The 23,175-nt window shown below is 41.6% G+C and overlaps 1 protein-coding gene across 1 annotated transcript in view; it reads right to left on the bottom strand.

Moving 5' to 3' along the window:
- LOC309565959 (mucin-5B-like) overlaps positions 1-23,175 on the bottom strand; it is a gene marked incomplete at both ends in the record, with an annotated part of 112,500 nt that overhangs the window by 70,147 nt on the left and 19,178 nt on the right. The window contains 3 exons of the mRNA XM_082270987.1: positions 12,950-13,088; positions 18,414-18,565; positions 19,306-19,397. Of these exons, the coding sequence (XP_082127113.1) occupies positions 12,950-13,088; positions 18,414-18,565; positions 19,306-19,397 (383 nt within the window). The remainder of the gene's footprint in view (positions 1-12,949; positions 13,089-18,413; positions 18,566-19,305; positions 19,398-23,175) is intronic.

Below are 23,175 nucleotides of genomic sequence, written 5' to 3'. Positions count from 1 at the left end.
TCAATGGTGGGGGGAGGAGTTAAGGGATAGTAAAGGCTCCCGTTTTATTTATTTTTTTTAAATAACAAATCATGTTGTACTTACCTTCTCCGTGTAATGCTTTTGCACAGAGCAGCCTGGATACTCCTTTTCTCAGGTCCCCGGATGGCTCTCTTGGCTCCTCCCTCCTGCCGAGTGCCCTGGTTTGCTCCCTAGCCACTGCTCTGTGTGTCCATTCATACACAAAGCGCGGCTCGGCCCCCACCTCCACTTGCTCTTCATTGGCTCTCTGGCTGCGATTGACGGTAGCGGGAGTCAATGGCTCAGCCGATGAGGAGACAGAGACCCAGGAGAGGAGAGCCCTTGCTCTTGTGCACATCGAGATGGGGCTCAGGTGAGTATAAATGGGGACTGGGCTGCTGCACACAGAAGCTTTTTTACCTTCATGCATAGAATGCATGAAGGTAAAGACCTTGAGCCCTTACAACAACTACTACTGAGCACCATTGTTGGTTTTATTATTGCATCCACTGACACCAATCCTGGGGATTGACACCAGTGCTGGGGGATATTATTGCATCCACAGCAATTTTGTGGTTTATTATTGTATTCACTGACACCCATGTTGAAGGTTATTATTATGTCTAAGGACACCAATGCTGTGAGCTATTATTGCATCAACCTAGACCAATGCTGGGGGGTCTTGATAGCAGCAACTGACACTAATGATGGACCCTATTGTACTCCAACTTCTCTTTAGCTCATACACAGCGAAAAATGAAGGAGCACCAACATTTTCCATGGTTGAGGTGCATTACAAGCCTTTAATTTTGAATAAGCTGGCTAGATTGATGTAATATGCACCTCAGTGCGTGAAAGCACACTGCTTTTGTGCAGTTCTTTTTGGGGGCTGCATTTGAGGCCCTCTATTATTTTCAAGTTGACCACCGCTATCTTTTAGCATCCTCCACAGTTATCTGTTATGGTGCATTGTAAGCTCTCTGCAAGTGTGGCTCCCTAGTAGCATGGCAAGACAATCTGGTAGCATGGCAGCTCTCTTTTGTATCATAATAACACTCTCAGGTAAAATGCTAAATTCTTAAAAAAGTCTAACAAACCAAAAGCTGTTAAAACACTTGACCTCCGGAAGATTTACCCCACTTCATAATCAGGCCATTTTTGTGTTAGGGTAGTGCGTTTTTTTAACTGACAATTGCGCGGTCGTGCAACACTGTACCCCAAATAACATTTATGTCCTTTTTTTTCCTCGCAAATAGAGCTTTTTTTTTGGTAGTATTTGATCACCTCTGCGGTTTTTATTTTTTGTGCTGTAAACAAAAAAATACCTACAATTTTGAAAAAAAAAAAATATTTTTTTTTTACTTTCGCTATAAAACATTTCCAGTAAAAAAATTAAAAATCTAATTTCTTCTTTAATTTCAGCCAATATGTATTCCACTACATATTTTTGGGTAAAAAAATCTCAATAAATGTATATCGATTGGTTTGCGTAAAAGTTAAAGCATCTACAAACTAGGAGATATTTGTATTTATTTATTTATTTATTTATTTAGTTTACTAGTAATGGCGGTGATCAGCAGCTTTTAGGAGGACTGCAATATTGCAGCGGACAGTCAGGACACTAACTGATAGTGATCAGTGCTGAAAATATACACTGTCACTGTACTAATGACACTGGCTGGGAAAGGGTTTACATCAGGGGCAATCAAAGGGTTAGCTGTGTGCCTAGCCTGTGTTTTCTCACTGTGTGAGAGGTGCTTTTACTAGGTGTCGGCCAGCTTTTAAAGTCACCGCTTGCCCCCCCCCCCCCATCATTGTGGTTCATATATGAGAATCACAAGGCTGTGTGTACTAAAACCAACTCACTCTCACTGCTGCTGCCTGAGACAGCATGGCTTTGGCTGGGAAGCACAGCTGGCTCTGTGAGAAATTCCCCAGCCCGCTCTCTCCCTGCTGTACAGTGAGTGGCTGTGCTTCGAGCTGAGTGTTATTTACTCACCCCTGCTTCCTCCTGACCTTCTGGTTTAGTGAAGAGCCAATCAGGGAGCAGGAAAGCTTCAACTAATCGCAGGCAGGGAGAGGACTTGCTATGCAGACAGTGACACTGAGGATTCTGGAAATTGTAGTCCTTAAAGCAAGAATGCTTAATAAAAGTCAATGGATGCTGGATTGGCTGTTGACTTTCTCTTCCCACAATTCCCTGTATATAGTGGAGGAGAAGCCAGAACTTCCTGTGCAAATCATCAGAGATTGAGAGACCAGCAGTGGGAGGGAAACAGTGCAGACCTTTGGCCTGGGTCTGTGCACTGTGTGAGAAGAGAGACTGAACTGTAAGGGGTCATTGTGTCCTAGGACTAGAGCTGTAATACTTGTTTTCATGTGAGTCCACAGGCAGGGAGGATCTGATCATGAGGAGCCAACTGTGAGGACTGAGACTTCTTGGGCGATTGTTCGGAAAGGTGAGTGGAGCTACAGAGTTTAACTCCCTGCTGCCCACAGTTACTGCTTACTTAGACTGACCCTTTTAAACCGCCCATCAGCCATCCTTTGTGTACAGTTTTAAAGGGATAGTTACATGTGCACCACCGACAGAAGGGCCCCAACGAAAGCAATCCAACATTGATGATTAGGTGCCAAGTACTTTACAATCAGTTCCAGGGGTACCTTTTTCCCAGTAACACATACACCCCCCACTACTGGGGCTGTATGTATGGAGTGCACTTATGGACACTTTTGGGGTAACTATTTCTGAGAAATATAGTGAGGTTTCTTTCTGCCCTTTATGGATTCATGATTGATGCTGTTCTTACTGATGTTGTGTGGAAAAATGTTATAGGGTTTAACCTCATTGCAGCGTAAGTTAATGGCTGTAGGTGGCTGTAGGTGAGGCTAACCTACCCCTCAGTCAATGTACCATAATTTTTGTACAGTTTATTTGTTCTACGTATTACACTTTCCTACTCTTCAGTAATACATTAATTTATTACTTCTTAAGTTGCTTGTGGTCTATTTTCTGTGTGCTAGCATAAAGCGATAAAATATTAACAGTTAAGCTACAGAGGTTTGTGTAACCAGATGTGTCAATGGGAACCAAGCAGGTTAAAGAGTCATGGCAGTGAACAGAGGGCCCATCATAATAGGATCCTGTGGAAGTAGTTCTACAATTGTAAAAATGTTCAGTGCATAATGGAACATAAAAAAATACAGAATGTATACTAACAATTCTGGAATTAAACAGGAACGCCCCTTTACCTTGAATGCCCCTTGGAGTATATTTCTACTGACAAGAGTGCCCTTTGCCCCTTTTTGGTTTCATTAACCACTTGACCTCCAGAAGATTTACTACCCTTCACGACCAGGCCATTTTTTGTGTTAAGGCACTGCGTTACTTTAACTGACAATTGCGCTGAACCCAAATAAAATGTATGTAATTTCTTTTTTACCCACAAAGGAAGCTTTCTTTTGGTAGTATTTTATCACCGCTACTTTTTTATTTTTTTGTGCTATAGACAGAAAAAGGCCAACAATTGTTAAAAAAACAATATGTTTTTACTTTCTGCTATAAAATATATCCAAAATTTTTTTTTTTTAAATAAAATAATTTTTTCAAAAATTCAGGCCAATATGTATTCTGCTACATATTTTTGGTAAATACTATCCCAATAAGCCTATATTGATTGGTTTGTGCAAAAGTTATAGCGCCTACAATTGGTATATATACTGGAATTTTTTTTATACTAGTAATGTCAGCAATCAATGACTTATAGTGGAACAGCGATATTGTGGTGGAAAATCGGACACTAACTGACACATTTGACACTTTGTGGCAACCAGTGGCACTAATACAGTGATCAGTGCTAAAAATATGCACTGTCACTGTACTAATGACACTGGCTGGGAAGGGGTTAAACATCTAGGACAATCAAAGGGGTAAATGTGTGCCTAGCCAGTGTTTTTGTGTACTGTGTGTGGTGCTTTTACTAAGGGAAGTTATGGATTTTATTCCCTGCCCTGTTGGGAAAGAAAATCCATCAATTCCCCCTGTCAGGACAAAGCTCTGCCTTGTTTACATAGCCAGAGCTCCATCCAGTAGAGATGGGCCAAACACTCTCCAGTTCGGTTTGCGCCAGAACTTTCAAACATCGCAAAAGTTCTGAACCGAGTAATGAACCCCGTTTAAGTCTATGGGACTCTAACTGGAAAAATCAAAAGTGCCCATTTTGAAGGCTTATATGCAAGTAATACAATGGTTATGGGGGTCTGGGTACTGCCCTGGGGTACATGTATCAATGAAAAAACATGTTTTAAAGAACATTTTTAAATGAGCAGTGATTTACTAATGCGTAAAGTTAAACATTAAAAATGAAAAAATCCTTTAAATATAGTGCCTGGGGGGTTCCCTTAGTCTGCCTGTAAAGTGGTGCATCTGTACCATGTATAGAACCTGCTGCAGCAAAGATGACATTTCTAATTGTAAAAAAAAGGAAATTTTTCCTGCAAGCTTTCTTTATTTTATAAACAACTGCTTGAGGAGCCAGTCTCTATGGTGAGGCCACAATTTAGTGCACTGGGAATATGATTAGAGATTGTTTGGATAAATTCTGGTGTCTCTTTTGCAGACTTTGGAAAGAAGTAACAGGTGCAGAAAAATTGGGTTTTGGGTGTTGGTGGTGCCTTCACACCATAACCCTATAGTGGTACTCTTGATGAAAGCAAGAATTGGCCTTGCTGTCAAATAGGGATGCACTGAATGTTAGGCGGCCGAAATTATTCGGCCGAAAATAGCCAAAAAAAGCACTTTCGGTGTTCGGAATAAGTAAATAGGCCGAATAAATTTTGCCGAACAAATTTATTGCCGCTATCGCGGTATCGCGGTTATTAACATGGCCCGATATCGTCGTGGTGGGTGCACGGTGTATTCTGACTGGTCTGGGCCGCCGTATCTGTGTCTCATCGGCTCCTCCTGCTGTCTGTCACGGTCACCCACACTGTCTGTTACTGGCAGAGCCGAGGCGAGCGGCTGCCAGTTGGTTTGGAGCAGTGTGGGTGGGCGGGCTTGTGGGGCGGAGGCCGAGCCAGCGCACGAGAGCGGCGGAGTCGGACTCGGCAGAGCAGCTTCAGGCACCACGTGACAGCACCACGGCAAGACACAGTGACACCGGACCGCCGGTGAGTTAGTTTATGATGACTCGATATCGGTTCATACTATGATGACACCTATTATTCATTTTCCTGTTATGTCTTATCTGCCAAATAATTTGCCATTATGCCCAGCCATTTTTGGGATTTGTGCAGTTTGTGCACCTCTGCCAGGCAGCATAGACAGTCACTGACTGGAGTGTGATTGTAAAGCAGTGTGGGGAACTACTAATACTAAGGGCACAGAAATCACTGCAAATCCCAGACTGCATCAATGTTAATCTAGGCTCAGGGCCCATTACATTAACAGAGGACAACACAAATGCACCTGCATTTCATTACATTTCCGCACATTTATGTGTATTGCTATGGGCACTTCTATGCATTTTTATACACGTGTGTTTTTTTTTTTTAAAGGTATATTTCCAAAGACTCAACTGTTGTAGGCAAGAGGTTTGTTGCCTTTATGCACATTTATGTGTGTTCTTGTATGCAAACGTCTGCATAAAATCACACATCTCTGGAACACAGATACAGTGCTCTGGTGTGAACATGACACATAGAAAACAATACCGTGAGCTTTTCCACAATATCGCAATAAATATCGTACCTTGAGGTCAAAATTGAAATTGTATCATACCGTGAGATTTTGATATCGTTACATCCCTACGAACAATTTTTACCATTTAATTATTGTAATGGTGAAAAAATTGGCCAAATAAATGGAAAAAATGCGAAACACCGCGTTCGGTATTCGGCCTTCGGCCTTCGGCCAAGCATTTCATTATTATTCGGCTTCGGCCAAGAATTTCATTTCGGAGCATCATTACTGTCAAAAATGGAAATGATATGTCCATGCCAAACAGTGGCGGAAAAATTGGTCTTTGGGTGTTGGTGGTGCCTTCACACTGTAACTCTGTAGAGGAACTCTTGATGAAAGCAAGAACTGGCCTTGATGTCAAAAATGTAAATGATATGCACCTGTCAGAAAAGTGCGGAGAAATTGGTCCTTGGGTGTTAATTGTGCCCATGAAACCTACACAAAATTTTTTTTCCAGATGAAATAAACACCCAAAAATCTAGGCAGCCTAGACAGTTTTTCAGAGATTCCAGATCCAGAAAACACTTAATTGGCGACATCGGCATAAGGGGCTTGAAAGCTGCTGCTAATCCAGGACTGATTAATTTTGATAAATGTCAGCCAGGCCACGGAATCTGTGGACAGATGCGCTCTTTTATCTGTCACAAAATCTCGAGCAGCACTTAAAGCTCGTTCGGAAAGCACACTGGATGCAGGGCAGCCCAGCAGCTCAACTGCATACTGGGCAAGTTCTGGCCAGGGGTCTATTCTCATGACCAAGTAACCCAGTGGTTCGTCAACTGGAAAGCTCTCCAGATCTATTTTTGCCCCTACATAATCTTCCATTATAGGATGCAGACACTGCCGATGGGATATTGAAGCTGACAGCACTGGGCGCCGAGGACTTAAAAAAATGTAAAATGCATCACTGAGGCGGCCCCCTTCTGCACCCAATAAAGAGAGAGGGGGGCAGGGCTAAACCACGGCTCCATGTCTTAAAGGACACACAGAGCAGCAGCTTGACTCAGGTGACCGCTTAACAAGCTGCTTGCTGCAGGGCACTAGACAGGAGAGAGGGGCCAGGAGTGCCGTCAAGGGACCCAGAGAAAAGGAGAATCCAGGATGCTGTGTGCAAAACCACTGCACAGAGAAGGGAGGTAAGACATGTTTTTTATTTTAAATGCTGGGTTCATATAGGTGCGATGGAAGACATTGCATGTGATCCGCACCGCACTGCCATGCAAATCGCATGCAATGTCTGTGCGATGCAGATTCAGCCATACAGATCGTATGGCTGAAATTGCATCGCATTTGGACCAAACTTGTGCAGGGTCAATTTTTTGGTCCGCATCAGAATCGGATTGCATAGGTGTTCACACCTAAGCGATCCGATTCCTGTCCGAATTGACAGTTTGCACTGTGATATGCGATCCGATCTGAGGGTTTTATTAACTTTGTATTGACACTCCCATTTGCATATGGCAGTGTGAACTGCCTGCGATTTGGGTGTGATGCAGGAACCTGCAGTGGATTCGCAGGGTTTCCCGCATTGTGCCAACGTGTACCAAGCCTAAACAAAAAAAAAAACAAGACTTTAGTATGACTTTATGTAAAACTGCCTGATCTTTGGAGGTAAACACTTTTTGGAGACTTATTTTAGTTTTTAACCACTTGCCTACTGGGCACTTATACCCCCTTCCTGCCCAGGCCAATTTTCAGCTTTCAGCGCTCTCACACTTTGAATGACAATTGCACGGTCATGCTACACTGTACGCATATTACATTTTTAAAATATTTAATCACCTCTGGCTTTTTTATTTCTTACAAAAAAAAAAGAAAAAAGACAGAAAAACCTTCACTGATGTGCGCTGATGAGACGGCACTGATGGGCACTGATAGGCTGCACTTATGGGTACTGATGAGGTGGCACTTATGGGCACTGATGAGGTGGCACTTATGGGCACCGATGAGGAGGTACTAATATGCCGCACTGATAGGTGGCACTGATAGGCGGCACCGATGAGCACTGATAGGCGGCACTGATGAGCACTGATAGGTGGCACTGCTGGGCACTGAGAGGTGGCACTGCTGGGCACTGAGAGGCGGCACTGATGGGCGGCACTGATGGGAACTGATGGGTGGCACTGATGGACACTGATAAGTGGCACTGATGGATACTGACGGGTGGCACTGATGGGCAGCACCATCAGTGCCCACACTCAGTGCCCATAGTGCTGCTAGTCAGTGCCCATCAGTGCCTAGATGAGCAGGCACTGATGGGCACTGACTGGCAGGACTATGGGTACTGACTGTGGGCACTGATGGGGGGCACTGATGGCAGGCACTGTGGGCAGTTGTGGCATTTTTTTCCCCTCTTCTGTAATCAGGGCACTGGTGATTAGTGCCCTGATTACATTCCTTTGTGTCCCCTTACCGGTGATCTGCTCTCCTCTTCCTCACACTACAGTCTCCGTGTGAGGAAGAGAGCTGGCGAAGAGAGATGATCTCATATGTTTACATATGAGATCATCTCTCATTGCACGGTCCGATCACATGGTAAATGGCCGCTGTGATTAGCCATTCACCACGATCTGTGATTGGCTGTGTCCAAGGGACATGGCCGACACAGATTTTCCACGATGCGCGCTCGCGGGAGCGCGCGGGGAGCCTGTTACTGGGAGGCCTTTTAAAGACGGCCTCCCGGAAATTCGAGTCTGCGCTGTAGCCATACTTCAGGTATAGCGCGGGCCGAAAGTGGTTAAAGAGTAACTCCCCTTTTGTTGAGAAAAAAACATTCCCCTCTGAGGGAACTATGCACATTGCAAGGGTTCTAACAAACTTTGTTACAGATTTCTACCTTTTGTTATTCTGAAGGAATAGCTGTTTGTTTGTCTGTGTCCATGTCCTCAGTGAATCTGTTGGGAGTGGTTTTATAATTATCAGTCAGCTGCTTCACCTGCAAGGTCTGCAGCCCTTTAGATTTGATTTCTATTCGTGCGTATTTCACCAAATTACATTTTTGTTGCACGCGATGCTCAAAATCTGATTTGTTTCTTAGTGCAGACTTCTGGAAAAATCAGTCAGCCAATCACAGAAGCAGGAAATTACATATCTGGGGGACGTTCTGTACACATTCTGTGTATGGAACTCCTCCAGGTAGCCATATTGCATTGCATTTTACAGAAAATTACAGCGCTGCAGATTGAAAGGGAAAGGTCATTTTTAATAACATTCAATTAAAATATGACTTGTGTCGTAATTATCTTTGCTACATTAATTATTTATTTTTTTTTTATTTACACATTTTTTTTGTTCATGAAAGTGAAGTTACCCTTTAACCACTTAAGCCCCGGAGGATTTGGCTGCTTAAAGACCAGGGGTTTTTTTGCGATTTTTTACTGCGTGAATTTAACGGACAATTGCGCGGTCGTGCGACACTGTACCTAAACAAATTTGACGTCCTTTTTTTCCCCACAAACAGAGCTTTCTTTTGGTGGTATTTGATCACCTGCGCGATTTTTACTTTTTGCGCTATAAACAAAAAAAGAGCGTAAATTTTGCAAAAATAACAATATTTTTCACATTTTTTTCTATGAAATCCCCCCCCAAAAAAATGTAAAAATCAAAATTTTTTAACATTTTTGGCCAATTTGTTTTCTGCTACCTATGTTTGGTAAAAAAAAAAATCGCAAAAAACGTATATTTGATTGGTTTGCGCAAAAGTTATTGCGTTTACTAACTAAGGGAAAGATTTCTGTCATTTTTGGTGTTTTTTTTTTTAACGCGTAATTGCGGCGATCTGCGATTTTTTTTGCGGTACTGCGACATTGCGGCGGACAGATCGGACCCTTGACTGACATTTTTGACACTTTTGGGGTTACCAGTGACATTACTGCAGTAATCAGTGCTATACATATGCACTGTTACTGCAAAATGACACTGGCAGGGAAGGGGTTAACTTTATTGGGGAGGGAGGGGTTAAGTGTGTCCCTAGGGGCATGCTTTCTACTGTGATTGGCTGTGGCTACTAGTGTAGGAACAGTGATCAACGGTCCTACATAGTAGAACCGTCTGATCACAGTTTCTACACAGGGGAGAATGACAGGCGGCTTGTTTACATCAGCCGCCTGACTTTCTCCCTCTGTACCGACAATCGGCGAGTGACCGGCGGACATCGGGTCCGCCGGTCACATGCACTAACTTCCCTGTGAACGAGCTGCGGCGGGAGCGTGCCTCCGCGGGCGCGCGCCCGCCCTCTATTGGCTCACAAGGAAGTGACAGGCAAGTGACGTACCGATACGTCACTCTGCCTGGCCGGGGCTGACCGCCGCAGTATATAGTCGTGCGGCGGTCGGCAACCGGTTAAAGTGTTAATACCCAAATCAAAAAACGATTAGATGCTGTTCATACTCACTCAGTCACTAGGAGATTTGTTTTCTGTATTCTGCAAAAAAAATAGATTGATCCTGCTGCTCTCTATCTCCACCTTCTGTTCATGTCCCCAATGCAACTAGGGATTTTGCAGCTGTGGTGGCAACCCTGCACATGCTCAGTTTACAGTGAGTTTCTTTGCTGAGCATTTCCTCCCTATTACATCTAAGCAGGCCATGTGACTATAGAGTAACCCGTGTGGACGTATACACAGTGGTAAATTACAGCCCACTAACTCCCTCCTCCTCCTCCTCAATGCCCACTAACCAGCTAAATGCAATAGGGGTGGAATATGACATGTAGATTCATGGAAGTTTCACCTCCCTGTCATTCTAAGACACAGGTTGGAGGGGCATGATACAGCCGGTGACTGACAGAAATCCACCCACGGCAGGTTATTTCCACAAAATAATAAAGAATTAAGTTCAAATATATATTTGTATGCCAATTTAAAACAGTTTTATGATATTAATTATTTATCTATTTTGAACATGACCAGCAGCAAAGGACTAGAACTCCTCCTTTTTTATGTTTCCCTGCAGACAAGCTAGGAAAGAGCTGGGTAATATGGCAGCTGTATATCAATTAGTAAAAAGGTATTTTGTTTTTTTAATTATAATAATTACAGTGCCATCATCCACAATACAATTGCAGGGATAATGTAAATTAAACAGTGTGTTTGGTATCACTTTAAATATTTTGGTAGAACAAACAATTCTCCTGACCACCCAAATCGGTTTTGATATTAAATATGTGGTATGGAGCCATCTACTTGCACCACAAACCCATTGATGGGTGTGCAGAAACAATTAATTTTTCATGTCAGCCAGACTTTTTTGATAACCTCTAACTGTAAAAAAATTAATTCAACTTTGTGCAATAGCAAAAAAATGGGTGTAGAAATTACAACTACATTTGCACTGTGCAATGACAATAAATTAATGTGAAAATTAGAAAAAAATGGTTCAATTTCTATTTACCTCACCTCATCAGAGTGCATCAAGCACCGAATGAGGTGATACTTCTATAACCCGATCAGGGCTGCTGTTAGAAATCCCCTTCCCGAAAATGTCAAGAGACATTTTTGCTAAAATGCGATGGTTGCAGCGATGGCAGAAATTATACCTTTGCTACAACCAACCCCCTGACATCTGTTTTTTGTTATACTTTTTTAAATTGCTGAATGGTAATTTTACATTGTGGGATTGCGCTGCAACTGTGAGCCAAGTGTTTGGCTTGCAGTTGCAGAGCGGCCTCATTGAACTCAACGGGGAGTTTGATAGGTGGTGCTGCCTGTCAAAGTCTGCAGCCTGCGTTAAAAATGCCACAGCTGTGTAGTAAAACATTGCAGCTACAGCATGTGTACAGCCCTGTCTGACTGTATTGCTAGAATTTGGATGTGCAGCCAGGGGTGGTGGTAAATCCATGGCTCAGCCGACCATGTAAAAGAGTACTTAGGCCGCATGCACACTTTGCATTTCCTAAACATGTGACAAGGTGCACAGGTAATGCACGCTTTGCAGTACATTTTAGAAATACACCGTAAACTCCCATAGAGCTTGTGGTGCCATTAATTGTTATTGGCACCCCAAAAACAGTTAGCAGACTCACGTTTCGTCATGTGGCAAACTTACAAAGCTGCATGCCTAAAAATGTTCTAGAGCTTCTATGGTGCCAAATGCAGGACAGTCCATTCAAGTGAATGAGCCCTATGTGTGAAAAACAAGCTATAACAAAAAAAAAAAAAATGCGAGCAGGAACATACATTCCCACTAAGTGCGAATGGGGCCTCAGGGGTGACATATAGAAATGGCTGGTGCAGAGAAGTCTGTCAGGTGGAGGGCGAGGTCTATTCACTGGCCTCTAGCTCTAGCATTGCAGTGGCAGCCAGTGTCTATCTGCAGTTCTAGGCTGGCTCCTGGCGCATTCTCCCCCTTTGTGAATCCTGAACATTCTGCAGCTTCATCCTCCCCACTCACCCCCTTCCAGCAGAAGCACTACAACATTCAGGCCCTGCAGCCAGCACTGCACGTTACAGTGGACACAGAGCACAGTGTGAAGATCGGCAGAGAAGAGCTCAGGGAGGAACAGGCAGAGTACTTCTTCCCTTGATCTTTCTTTCATTCAAGAGAGAACACTGCCGTCCACGGGGGGGGGGGGGGGGTTAGTTTCAGGACCCGGCAGGGTAAATATTTCAAGGCAAAGGCATAGACTCTGCAGCTGTCTCTGGTGCTCCAAAATTGGGACGCAGTCCGAGAACAAAGCCGACATGGGACAGCTTGCTAAATAAAGGAGCTGTAGGCAAGTATGTAGAACCAATCCCCTGCACAGCATCTGGAGGGGGAAAGCCAGCAGTGCTGCAGGGGGTTCAACAGGAGTCACAAGGCAGTACAGCAAGGTCTCCTCTCTTGCAGGTGCCCAGGCCCCCTTCTGAGGCTCAGGCCCGGTGCAGGAGGGCTGGCTGTATTGCCTTATCAGCGGCCCTGACTCTGATAATGAGTGGTAAAATAAACTTTTCTCTTTGTGAACTGCATTTGAAGCATATTTAATAAATGGGACTGTTAAAATAACATCTGAGTACATAAAATAATGTCAGAATAGCTACAGTAATGCCTTACATGTTATTATACCCCTACTTAAAAGAAGGTCTGCAAGATAAGAAGTGTTGTTGAGATCTGTAAATTGACTACCTTTACATAGCAACTACATACCGTGTAATATCAATTACATAATTTAAAAGAAATAAAGAGAATGAAAGAATAAAGAAAGGCTTTGTGAATTGACCCTTATGCATTTTACCTGGGAAAGAGTATATTGGCATTCACCGTTAAAGACATATCGTTTGCCATCAAATGTGATGTAATGTCCATTTCCATACACAACACATGTTGCCAGACAAATCTGTTTTGTACAGTTCCATTTACGTTTTTCGCAAACACTGCAAAATAATAAGAACATTGCTTTATCAGTGCCACATCCCAAACTGATAAGCGTTGATACATTTGTACTTTCAGTTTGGGTCCCAGGATTCCTTCAAAAACAATTGAGGCATTAAATCTCACAGCTATAAAAAGGTATTCAAGTGCAACTTTAGTTAATAAAAATGGGCGATCAGGCAGGATTTTTTAATTTAGATGAGACATGGTTTGTAGAGACAACTTGGCAATATGCTGCGGCTGGGGGAACATGACTGTCAATTTGTGTACCAGGGTAAATGTGCACTAACACACCTGCGTTAAACAGCATTTAACACACTGAAATATACTGCGTTAAACGTGCAGTAACACACAGAAATATACTGCAATAAACGGCAGGTAACACACTGAAATATACTGCGTTAAATGGTACGTAATGCACTGAAATATACTGCATTAAACGTGCACTAATGCACAGAAATATACTGCGTTAAACATTTAATAACACATTGAAATATACTGCGTTAAATGGCACGTAACACACTAAAATATACTGCGTTAAACGTGCACTAATGCAAAGAAATAAATCTGTTAAATGTGTTAAATGAGCACTAAGCCACTTAAATATACTGCGTTCAAAATGCAGTAACGCACATATATATACTGCATTAAACGTGCAGTAACACAGAAATATATTGTTGTAAATGTGCAGTACTGTACTGAAATATACTGCGTTAAATGGCACATAATGCACTGAAATATACTGCGTTAAACATGCACTAACACACTGATATATAGTGCATTAAACGTGCAATAACGCACAGAAACATAATTAGCTAAACATGCACTAACACACTAAACTATACTGCAGTAAACCTGCAAAATAAACTGACACTAATGTAAAAATGAATGGTCACTACACTCACACTGACTGAACTATCACTAGATTCACACTAAAATGACACTAAAGTAAAAATAGATAGTCACTACACTCACACTGACTGAAATATCACTAGATTCACACTAAACTGACACTAATGTAAAAATGAATGGTCACTACACTCACTGACTGAACTATCACTAGATTCACACTAAAGTGATACCAAAGTAAAAATGAATGGTCGCACTACAATCACACTGACTGACATTTCAGTAGATTTACACGAAACTGATATTCTACACTAACAATATAATCAGAATAGCACACTATAGCAGTCTAACTCTCTAGTAGCACTGAACAGAGCCCTGTTCTATCTCTCTCCATGCTGATATCACACTACAAATGGTGGCTATTTAAAGAATACTTTAATAGTGTGGGCCAGGACTAATGAGCCTTGATTGGATAGAGTCATCATTACTTCCTCTAATCATGGCTCTGACAGTGCTCTGTACCTTGATCTGGCTATACTTTCATTGCTTCAGCCAATCAGGGCTTCCAATGCACTGTGCGGCGGAGCAGCGCATTGTGGTCATTCGGCGGGCCAAACAAACAGTGAAAGCCCCAATAATTTGGGTGTTCGTCCAATGGGGGATCAGCCAATGCTAAGCCCAAAGTCATGCTCGGGCCAAACCGTTCACCCATCTCTACTGCCTCCTGAATGCTGGATACTTTTAAAATAAAGACTTTGCAATATATATACAGTATCTCAAAAAAGTGAGTACACCCCTGACATTTTTGTAAATATTTTATTATATCTTTTCATGTGACAACACTGAAGAAATGACCCTTTGCTACAATGTAAAGTAGTGAGCGTACAGCTGGTATAACAGTGTAAATTTGCTGTCCCCTCAAAATAACTCAACAAACAGCCATTAATGTCTAAACCGCTGCCAACAAAAGTGAATACACCCCTAAGAAAATGACCAAATTGGGCCTAACTAGCCATTTTCCCTCCCCCGTGTCATGTGACTCATTAGTGTTACAAGATCTCAGGTGTGAATGGGGAGCAGGTGTGTTAAGTTTGGTGTTATCGCTCTCACTCTCTCATACTGGTCACTGGAAGTTCAACATGGCACCTCATAGCAAAGAACTCTTTGAGGATCTGAAAAAAAGAATTGTTGCTCTACATTAAGATGACCTAGGCAATAAAAAGATTGCCAAGACCCTGAAACTGAGCTGCAGCACAGTGGCCAAGACCATAGAGTGGTTTAACAGGACAGGTTCCACTCAGAACAGGTCTCGCCATGGTCGACCAAAGAAGTTGATTTCACATGCTCAGCGTCATATCCAGAGGTTGTCTTTGGGAAATAGACGTATGCTGCCAGCATTGCTGCAGAGGTTGAAGGGGGGGGGGGTCAGCCTGTCAGTGCTCAGACCATACGCCGCACACTGCATCAAATTGGTCTGCATGGCTGTTGTCCCAGAAGGAAGCCTCCTCTAAAGATGATGTAGAAGAAAGCCAGCAAACAGTTTGCTGAAGACAAGCAGACTAAGGACATAAATTAATGGAACCATGTCCTGTGGTCTGATGAGACCAAGATAAACTTATTTGGTTCAGATGGTGTCAAGTGTGTGTGGTGGCAATGAGGTGAGGAGTACAAAGACAAGTGTGTCCTGCCTACAGTCAAGCATGGTGGTGGGAGTGTCATGGTCTGGGGCTGCATGAATGCTGCTGGCACTGGGGAGCTACAGTTCATTGAGGGAACCATGAATGGCAATATGCACTGTGACGTACTGAAGCAGAGCATGATCCCCTCCCTGGGCTGCAGGGCTGTATTCCAACATGATAACAACCCCAAACACACCTCCAAGATGACCACTGCCTTGCTAAAGAAGCTGAGGGTAAAGGTGATGGACTGACCAAGCATGTCTCCAAACCTAAACCCTATTGAGCATCTGTGGGGCATCCTCAAACGGAAGGTGGAGCGCAAGGTCTCTAACATCCACCAGCTCCGTGATGTCGTCATGAAGGAATGGAAGAGGACTCCAGTGGCAACCTGTGAAGCTCTGGTGAATGCCATGCCCAAGAGGGTTAAGACAGTGCTGGAAAATAATGGTGGCCACACAAAATATTGACACTTTGGGCCCAATTTGGCCATTTGCACTTAGGGGTGTACTCACTTTTGTTGCCAGCGGTTTAGACATTAACCTGCCTAGCGGTAACCCCGAGCGTGACTCGGGTGGATTTTCTATGCTAGGATCGGTATCCCCGAGTCACGCTCGGGGTGGATGGGCAGAGCGCGCAGCGGTCTCTTACCTTCTCCTGGCGATCCAGCGATGATCTCCCATTGCTGAGATCGCCAGCCATCTGAGATCCCCGCCGCTCGTCCGTCCTCCGTTGGTGTGATGACTTCCTAGTTCCGTTCCCTGCAGCATCAATGCTGCATGGGAGCGGAACTAGGGAGGGAAATTAAAACATTGAACGTTGCACAAAACACAAACACACACATAACATTTATATTATATATATATATATATATATATATATATATATATATATATATATATATACACACACACATATATATATATATATATACATATATATACACATATACACGTATATACACGTATATATATATATATATATATATATATATATATATATATATATATAGTATAACGCATGAATTATAATCTAATCAATAATATAATTTTATTATATAATATAATATATATATATATATATATATATATATATATATATATATATATATATATATTATAAAATTATATTATTGATTAGATTATAATTCATGCGTTTGTGTTTCAAATTTATCACATCCGGGATGTCTACTAGAGTCTTGTTTTGGTCAGGTTTAAGTCAGTAATTACTAAGAATTGTAGGCCTATAATACATAACACCAAATTTCCATGAAAAAAATTGTACTGCTTTTGGTACAGAATTCCTGACATAATCATACCGCCAGAGAGGTTAATGGCTGTGTGTTGAGTTATTTTGAGGGGACAGCAAATTTACACTGTTATACAAGCTGTACACTCACTACTTTACATTGTAGCAAAGTGTAATTTCTTCAGTGTTGTCACATGAAACGATATTATAAAATATTTGCAAAAATGTGAGGGGTGTACCCACTTTTGTGAGATACTGTATATAAATATACACATACACACACACCCATGCTGATAATCATATACAAGTGAAGAATGTGCACTGATCATAGGCCCTAAATTATTATGTTTATCAACAGTATACTCAAAAACATTATAGAAATTAATCTAATCTTTACCGCATAAGGAAAAAAATAAAATAGATGGAAAATAAAGGTAATGTAAGAACTACCGTTCTAAACCTTTGTGTTACCAGAGCTTTTATCTGAAAAAATAAAAATTCCATTCAAGTAATGAGGAATTGAGATATGTTCCTAGACTCCCATTCTCAGATGTGACCAGAATAGTAGGGATAAACGGAAGCATACATGACCATACTGACGTAAAGGAGAGCATTATGCGGAGGACTGTAGCAAAACTGTAGTAAACCATTTACAGGTTGTTGCTCATTTACAGGTTTTTAAAAGAATAGATTGTCTTCCACTTAATTTTATTAGCAGGATAAACACTAGTTGTAAGATCAGTTGGCCAGTGGTAAGGAGCACATGGACATGTGTATAGGTGAGCAACGCTTCACTTAGAGTTGTGCCTGGCTGTGTATCTTTCCACAAGTGTCCATATGTTCATTTGCACATCTTACAGCATAAGAAAGCATTCATGCCTGATATTAGTGGTGGTGCCAAACTGGCTATTTAAAGCTCAGTTCTTTCCAGCATCATTACTGAATGGTCTTCATCTTTTCTAATTTTTCTAAGCTGATCTGTGACCTGCAAATGCTTGCTGTTATAGACTTGGCTATTGTTCCTGACCTTCTTTTGGACACCTTTGTAATTGCATACCTGACCTTCTGATCCTCCATTAATAACTTTGGATTTCCATCATGTCCCTGTCTGCCAATGTTATACCTCATTGCCTGCAGGTTACTAATCTCAGTCTTTCTCCTAGTCTTGATTCCACCTGTTGCATTATATCTCACTATTTGCCAGTTATCAAATTTGGTTTGTATTCTGTCTTCATCTTTGTCTGCTGTGTACTGTTCCTGCACTTCAGCCCCCTGCTGCGCTATGATCTGTTGGTTAATTGACTCTAGCTGTGGTTCCAGCACTATCATTCCTGAGATTCCAACCACTGGTCATTTATCTCACACACTCATGCCCATCTAATGCTCCTGAACTACCTGTTACACTGCTAAGAGAGCTTAGACTGGAAAAGCAAGAGGCCAACCTCACCACTTTGTTTTTTCAATGCAAATGTAGCACTGATATGTTAAATAAATTAAGAAAATGTGTCTACCTGACAATAAGAGGATGGGAAAGAGATATTTATTTGCACATACCAAGTGTTGCATCTGATTTGAATCTCTTCTCCAGATTTATATGAAGCTGTGTTGTGGTAACATGGGCATTGATCTTCAGGAATGCACCCTCCTTTCTCATCAGACACCAGCCCAGGTGGACAAACACACCCTGGGACACATCTAGTTGAATACTAAGAAAATCACAAACAATTTTTAACAATATAGGAAAATGACACAATATAGATAATATAACAGCAATTGAATATTAGGTTAAGGTTTAAAAAAATATATACAGCTTTAAGGGGTTAGTCTGCTCAAATAGATATAATCATTTTTTTGTAGATGTGGAAGATTAAGCCAGCCAAAGACAGTTTGAACCTCGACAAGTTTAACAGGAACTTGCAGAGATTCGAACCATGTATGAGCAGGCTGAATCGTATATTCATTAACTTGGGTACAAGCAGCCTGCCTAAATTGACACGCAATTATTGCATGCGGGTATTATAGTTACTAGCAGTAATAACTGTGTTTTCCTGGCACTGGCAGTGATGGCTACCCCCTCCCCTCGGGAGAAAACATTGGCTTGGCGGAAGGAATTCCCTTGTCAACACTGTTACCCGTGGTTGAAGAAAATCAATTTGCTCCATCTATGGCCAGCCATAAACCTCCTGACAATTTCTTGAGGACTCTATTGATGAGATCTCTCCAATTCTTTACTCCACATACGTGCTGTGAACAATATGAGTGAGGGCAACTCTTTCTGGTAACACTTTTTTTTTTACTTCTTGCTATGGAGAATGCAGTAACAGGAGCTTGGATATTTGGAGCTTGGATACTTCCAAGTAGACTGACCCTTTAATCAAAATAAAAAAGAGCTACATGGATAAACACAGAGTAGAATGCCAAAATGTGTTACAAATCAAAAACTCACACAATGCATGTCCAGAGTATGACAACTTTTAGCACATTCTGCTCCAGTATTTGAAGCCCCGCAATCAGCAAATACCATTGGAGGTGCACATTCTAAATAAAAAGTAGAAAGGCAGGAGTTACTACAAAAAAGATTTTAGGTATAGACTCTCAAGTATGAGCCTAGAGTATTTGACACCTGAGGCAGATTTTTTTTTTCTAATACTCCCTGCTCTATACAACAAAGTTATGGTCATTAATAATTATAAAATGAAATAAACTATAATTGTAATGGTCAAAAAAATTAAAGTTAAAAAGTTGGTGTGTCCTTTTACTTGCTAGTCAGTATAAAAGTGTCCCATCACACTGGAGGTTGATGCTCTGTCTCCATTTATGCTGGTGGTAAGTGTAACGGCTCTATTACAACAGTAGCCAGTGTTGTGCTCCCAGTTACATTGGTGTTCATTACATTGATCCTAGTTTCATAGTCAGTATAGTTCCCCCAGGTACATTTGTATGCAGTATGGTCCCCAGTTACATTGGTGGTCAGAGTAGTGATGTGCAGGGATAGTCAGTGTAGTGCTCCCCTTTAATTTGGTGGTCAGAGTTTATGTTTAATCTCTTTTTATTAGGTTTTCAAAATTTGAAGTACAGAGGAACCACATACAGAACAGATTCTTGAATGACAGACAGGTCCCTGTAGGATAAACATATAAATATCAATGCACATAAGCAGTGTATATCCAAGCTATTGACCTCGTAACATTTTAGTTGAATTACAGATGAAAGAATGAAAAGACAACAATCCTTATTCCAGAACATAACAGATGACATACTGAGTACAGTAATAGAAACCAGAAGCAGAATAATAGGGGCCCACTGTAGCATCAAGGAAATCAGGTGGTCACATGTGCATATCGAGTGGATGAATATTCTCAATTCCCTTTCCTATATCCTCAAAGAGGAAAAAAAGGCAGGAATAGAGGCATTCCGAGAGGTGAAGAACAATCAGATGAAAAAAGGAAAGGAGAGAGAAAAAGGAAAATAGAGAAAATAAAAACTAGCAAAAGGAAAGAAGGGAAAGGGGAAGAAGAGATAATGAGAGGTAGCGTGAGGGCGTGCCCTAATGACCGGAGCTCAGAGGTACCCCTACGTTTAAACCTTTGTGGACATAAAGTAGGTCAATTTGGAGGAATAACAAAAAAAGTTCCAAGCATTTCAAATACAGCTGTGGGATTCAGATTTATTCACTTTCCTTGCAATCATGCTTTATAGTCAATATGGGTCAGTTCACAAGCCCAGGAAGCCAGTGATGGAGGTTAAAGCTGACACCAGCATCTGACAATAACAGACTGAGCTGCTGCCAGGAAGGTTGTAATCAAGCTTTTCTTAATTTGCATATAGGATTCTGGCAGCATGGAGAGTGCCGTAATTTTAGGTTGATTGGGGTATCTATCACCCACCAGAGTATCATATAATTGCAGTATTGTGTCCCAGAATAGGACAATGCATGGGCAGGTACCCCATTCATAGAGCATTGGGCCAGGAGCCTGCAGACACCGGCAACACAGGTCAGGAATGGAGGGGTCAATTTTATGAAGAGCAGCGATACCATCGTGAGAGAATCAGGTAATTCCATTCTTGAGCGTAAGAAGAAACAGATAATTTGTATGATAAAGCCAATACTTTACCCCAATCTATTTAATCCACCGACATATTCAGGTCCTGTTCCCACTTTGTGGTCAGAATTTAGTGCTTCCTTAAATTAGCAGTAAGTTAAATCATTACTATCAGTGGGTTCTTACCAAAGAAGCTCCGACTCTTATGCTACTGGTTGCAGCTCCTGCCAATGACAGTGCCTGAGATGTACCTTATCATTGGGTGCAACCAGAGTGGGGCACACTTGCCACTCTGCCTATGGTATGCCACTGTAAACACTCTTAGAGTTAGGTGGTTTCCTAAGGGACTTGAGATTTTTGTGCAGATATTGGAAAATCTCTAGTAATAGGTGCCATTGAAATATATAACATGGTAAAACTACTGGTGTGGATGTCCAGTATGTGTCATATTAGACTTTTTGAAAAACAAAAAAGTCCTGTTTTATGGCAATGTTTGTGGGGGAGACAGACAGTGGCGCAATGACACTGACAATGTTGTGATGGTGGTACATGAGTGAGAAAACTATGGGAAGCATATGACAAAACATTAAAGTGGATCTTCACTGCATCTGAGCACCACAAACCAAAAAACACAATTTCATTCATTTTTATTTTCAAAGCAAACTCCCCCGTCCACCCATGTCTCCATCCTTTATTTTGATGAGAAATGACTTTAAAAACCACCCCCTAGCATTTCTGGCTGTAGCCAACTTGAGTAAAGGCAAGTGATTCATGTAGCATTTATGTAGATTGTGCTTAGCTGAGAAAATACCCCCTCCTCTCCTCCCCTCCTAAGGACTCCTGGGATGTTTGACATTGTTTACCTAGCCCTAGGCAGTTAAGCAGGAAGTAACTGAGGAAATGTAAATAGATACACTTTCCTATCTATTTACTAATGCTAGCAGCATGAGGATTAAAAATAATCAATGTTGATTGGGAGAGTGAAGTTCCACTTTAAATAGTTTTGTGAAATTTGCACCTGAATTTTTTAAATAATAGAAACATGCATTGCTGATATAAAACATATTATGACTGTAGTTAACTGAGCATTTGTTCATTCTAAGCAAATTTCTGTCTTCTTACTGTTCCACTATAATGACAATAGACCCTTGATTAACTCATATACTTCAGATGAACTAATGTATGCTGTAATTAAAATTATTTTATTTATTGCTTAGTGCAGAAGCTCATCTACAGACCAGACTCTACTACCAAGATCACCCAGGACCCAGTAAAGTCCACAACAAAGCCCATAGTATTGTAAGCTAGAGGAAACCCAATGGCTATTCTGTGAGGTTTCCAGTAAAGAGCAGCAGTCTCGTAGCAACAGACTTTTGTATGTATAGTTCAACACAAAAAGCATAAAAGTCCCACAGGGATTATCTAGGACAGGGGTCTTCAAACTATGGCCCCCAGTTGTTCAGGAACTACAATTCCAATCATGCCTAGCCATATCTGTGAATGTCAGAGTTTTACAATGCCTCATGGGACTTGTAGTTCTGCAACAGATGGAGGGCTGTAGTTTGAAGATCCCTGATCTAGGGCATAGGCCAACCAGAAGAATAGGGTAAAGTGAAAGTAATAGACAATATATAAAAATTCCAACAATTCTATTCAAAATTTCACATAGGTAAAAGAGTGAGGAGGAGCCTCACCCAAATGTTAAAACAAAATAGACACAATGTCAAACAGAGAGATATGCTCATGGTCTAGAACATATAGTAGATCTTGTACTGTAAGAGATCAAACTATCGTGGTTCAAATAGACATCCCAACATGTTTCGAAATCTGAGATGATTTCCTCTTCAGGAAAAGATCAGAGCACAAATTATTCTTAACGTGAAAATGTATCAGTATTTGGATATGACAGGTCGCCCCGTGCTCTTGCAGCTGTCCTCTCTGGAAGAGGAGGAGGAAAGCACTAAAGGTTCCAAAGTATATCATGCACCAAACAATAGTTGGCAGTTGGCACCAGGCCTGTAGCAGCTAGATAATGTTGCTGCGTGTCCGCTGATATGCATAAAAGAATTGCTCACATGAACCGCCCCAGAAGGAGGGGAGCCAATAGGTATGCCTGGATCGTATTTTGCACCGGTTCCAAGGGAGACAGCAGGGAAAGGACCATTAACACATTTGTATGTGTAGTCTGTCAACTTTCTATATATCTTTTTTCTTATAAAACAGAAATGTACATAGGAAGGGACAACAAGATGAAACTGACATTCTGAGATAAT

The sequence above is a fragment of the Pelophylax lessonae genome, assembly GCF_965119305.1.
Source record: "Pelophylax lessonae genome assembly, chromosome: 10".
NCBI classification, from domain to species: domain Eukaryota; kingdom Metazoa; phylum Chordata; class Amphibia; order Anura; family Ranidae; genus Pelophylax; species Pelophylax lessonae.
This window is presented reverse-complemented; position numbering and strand designations above follow the sequence as displayed.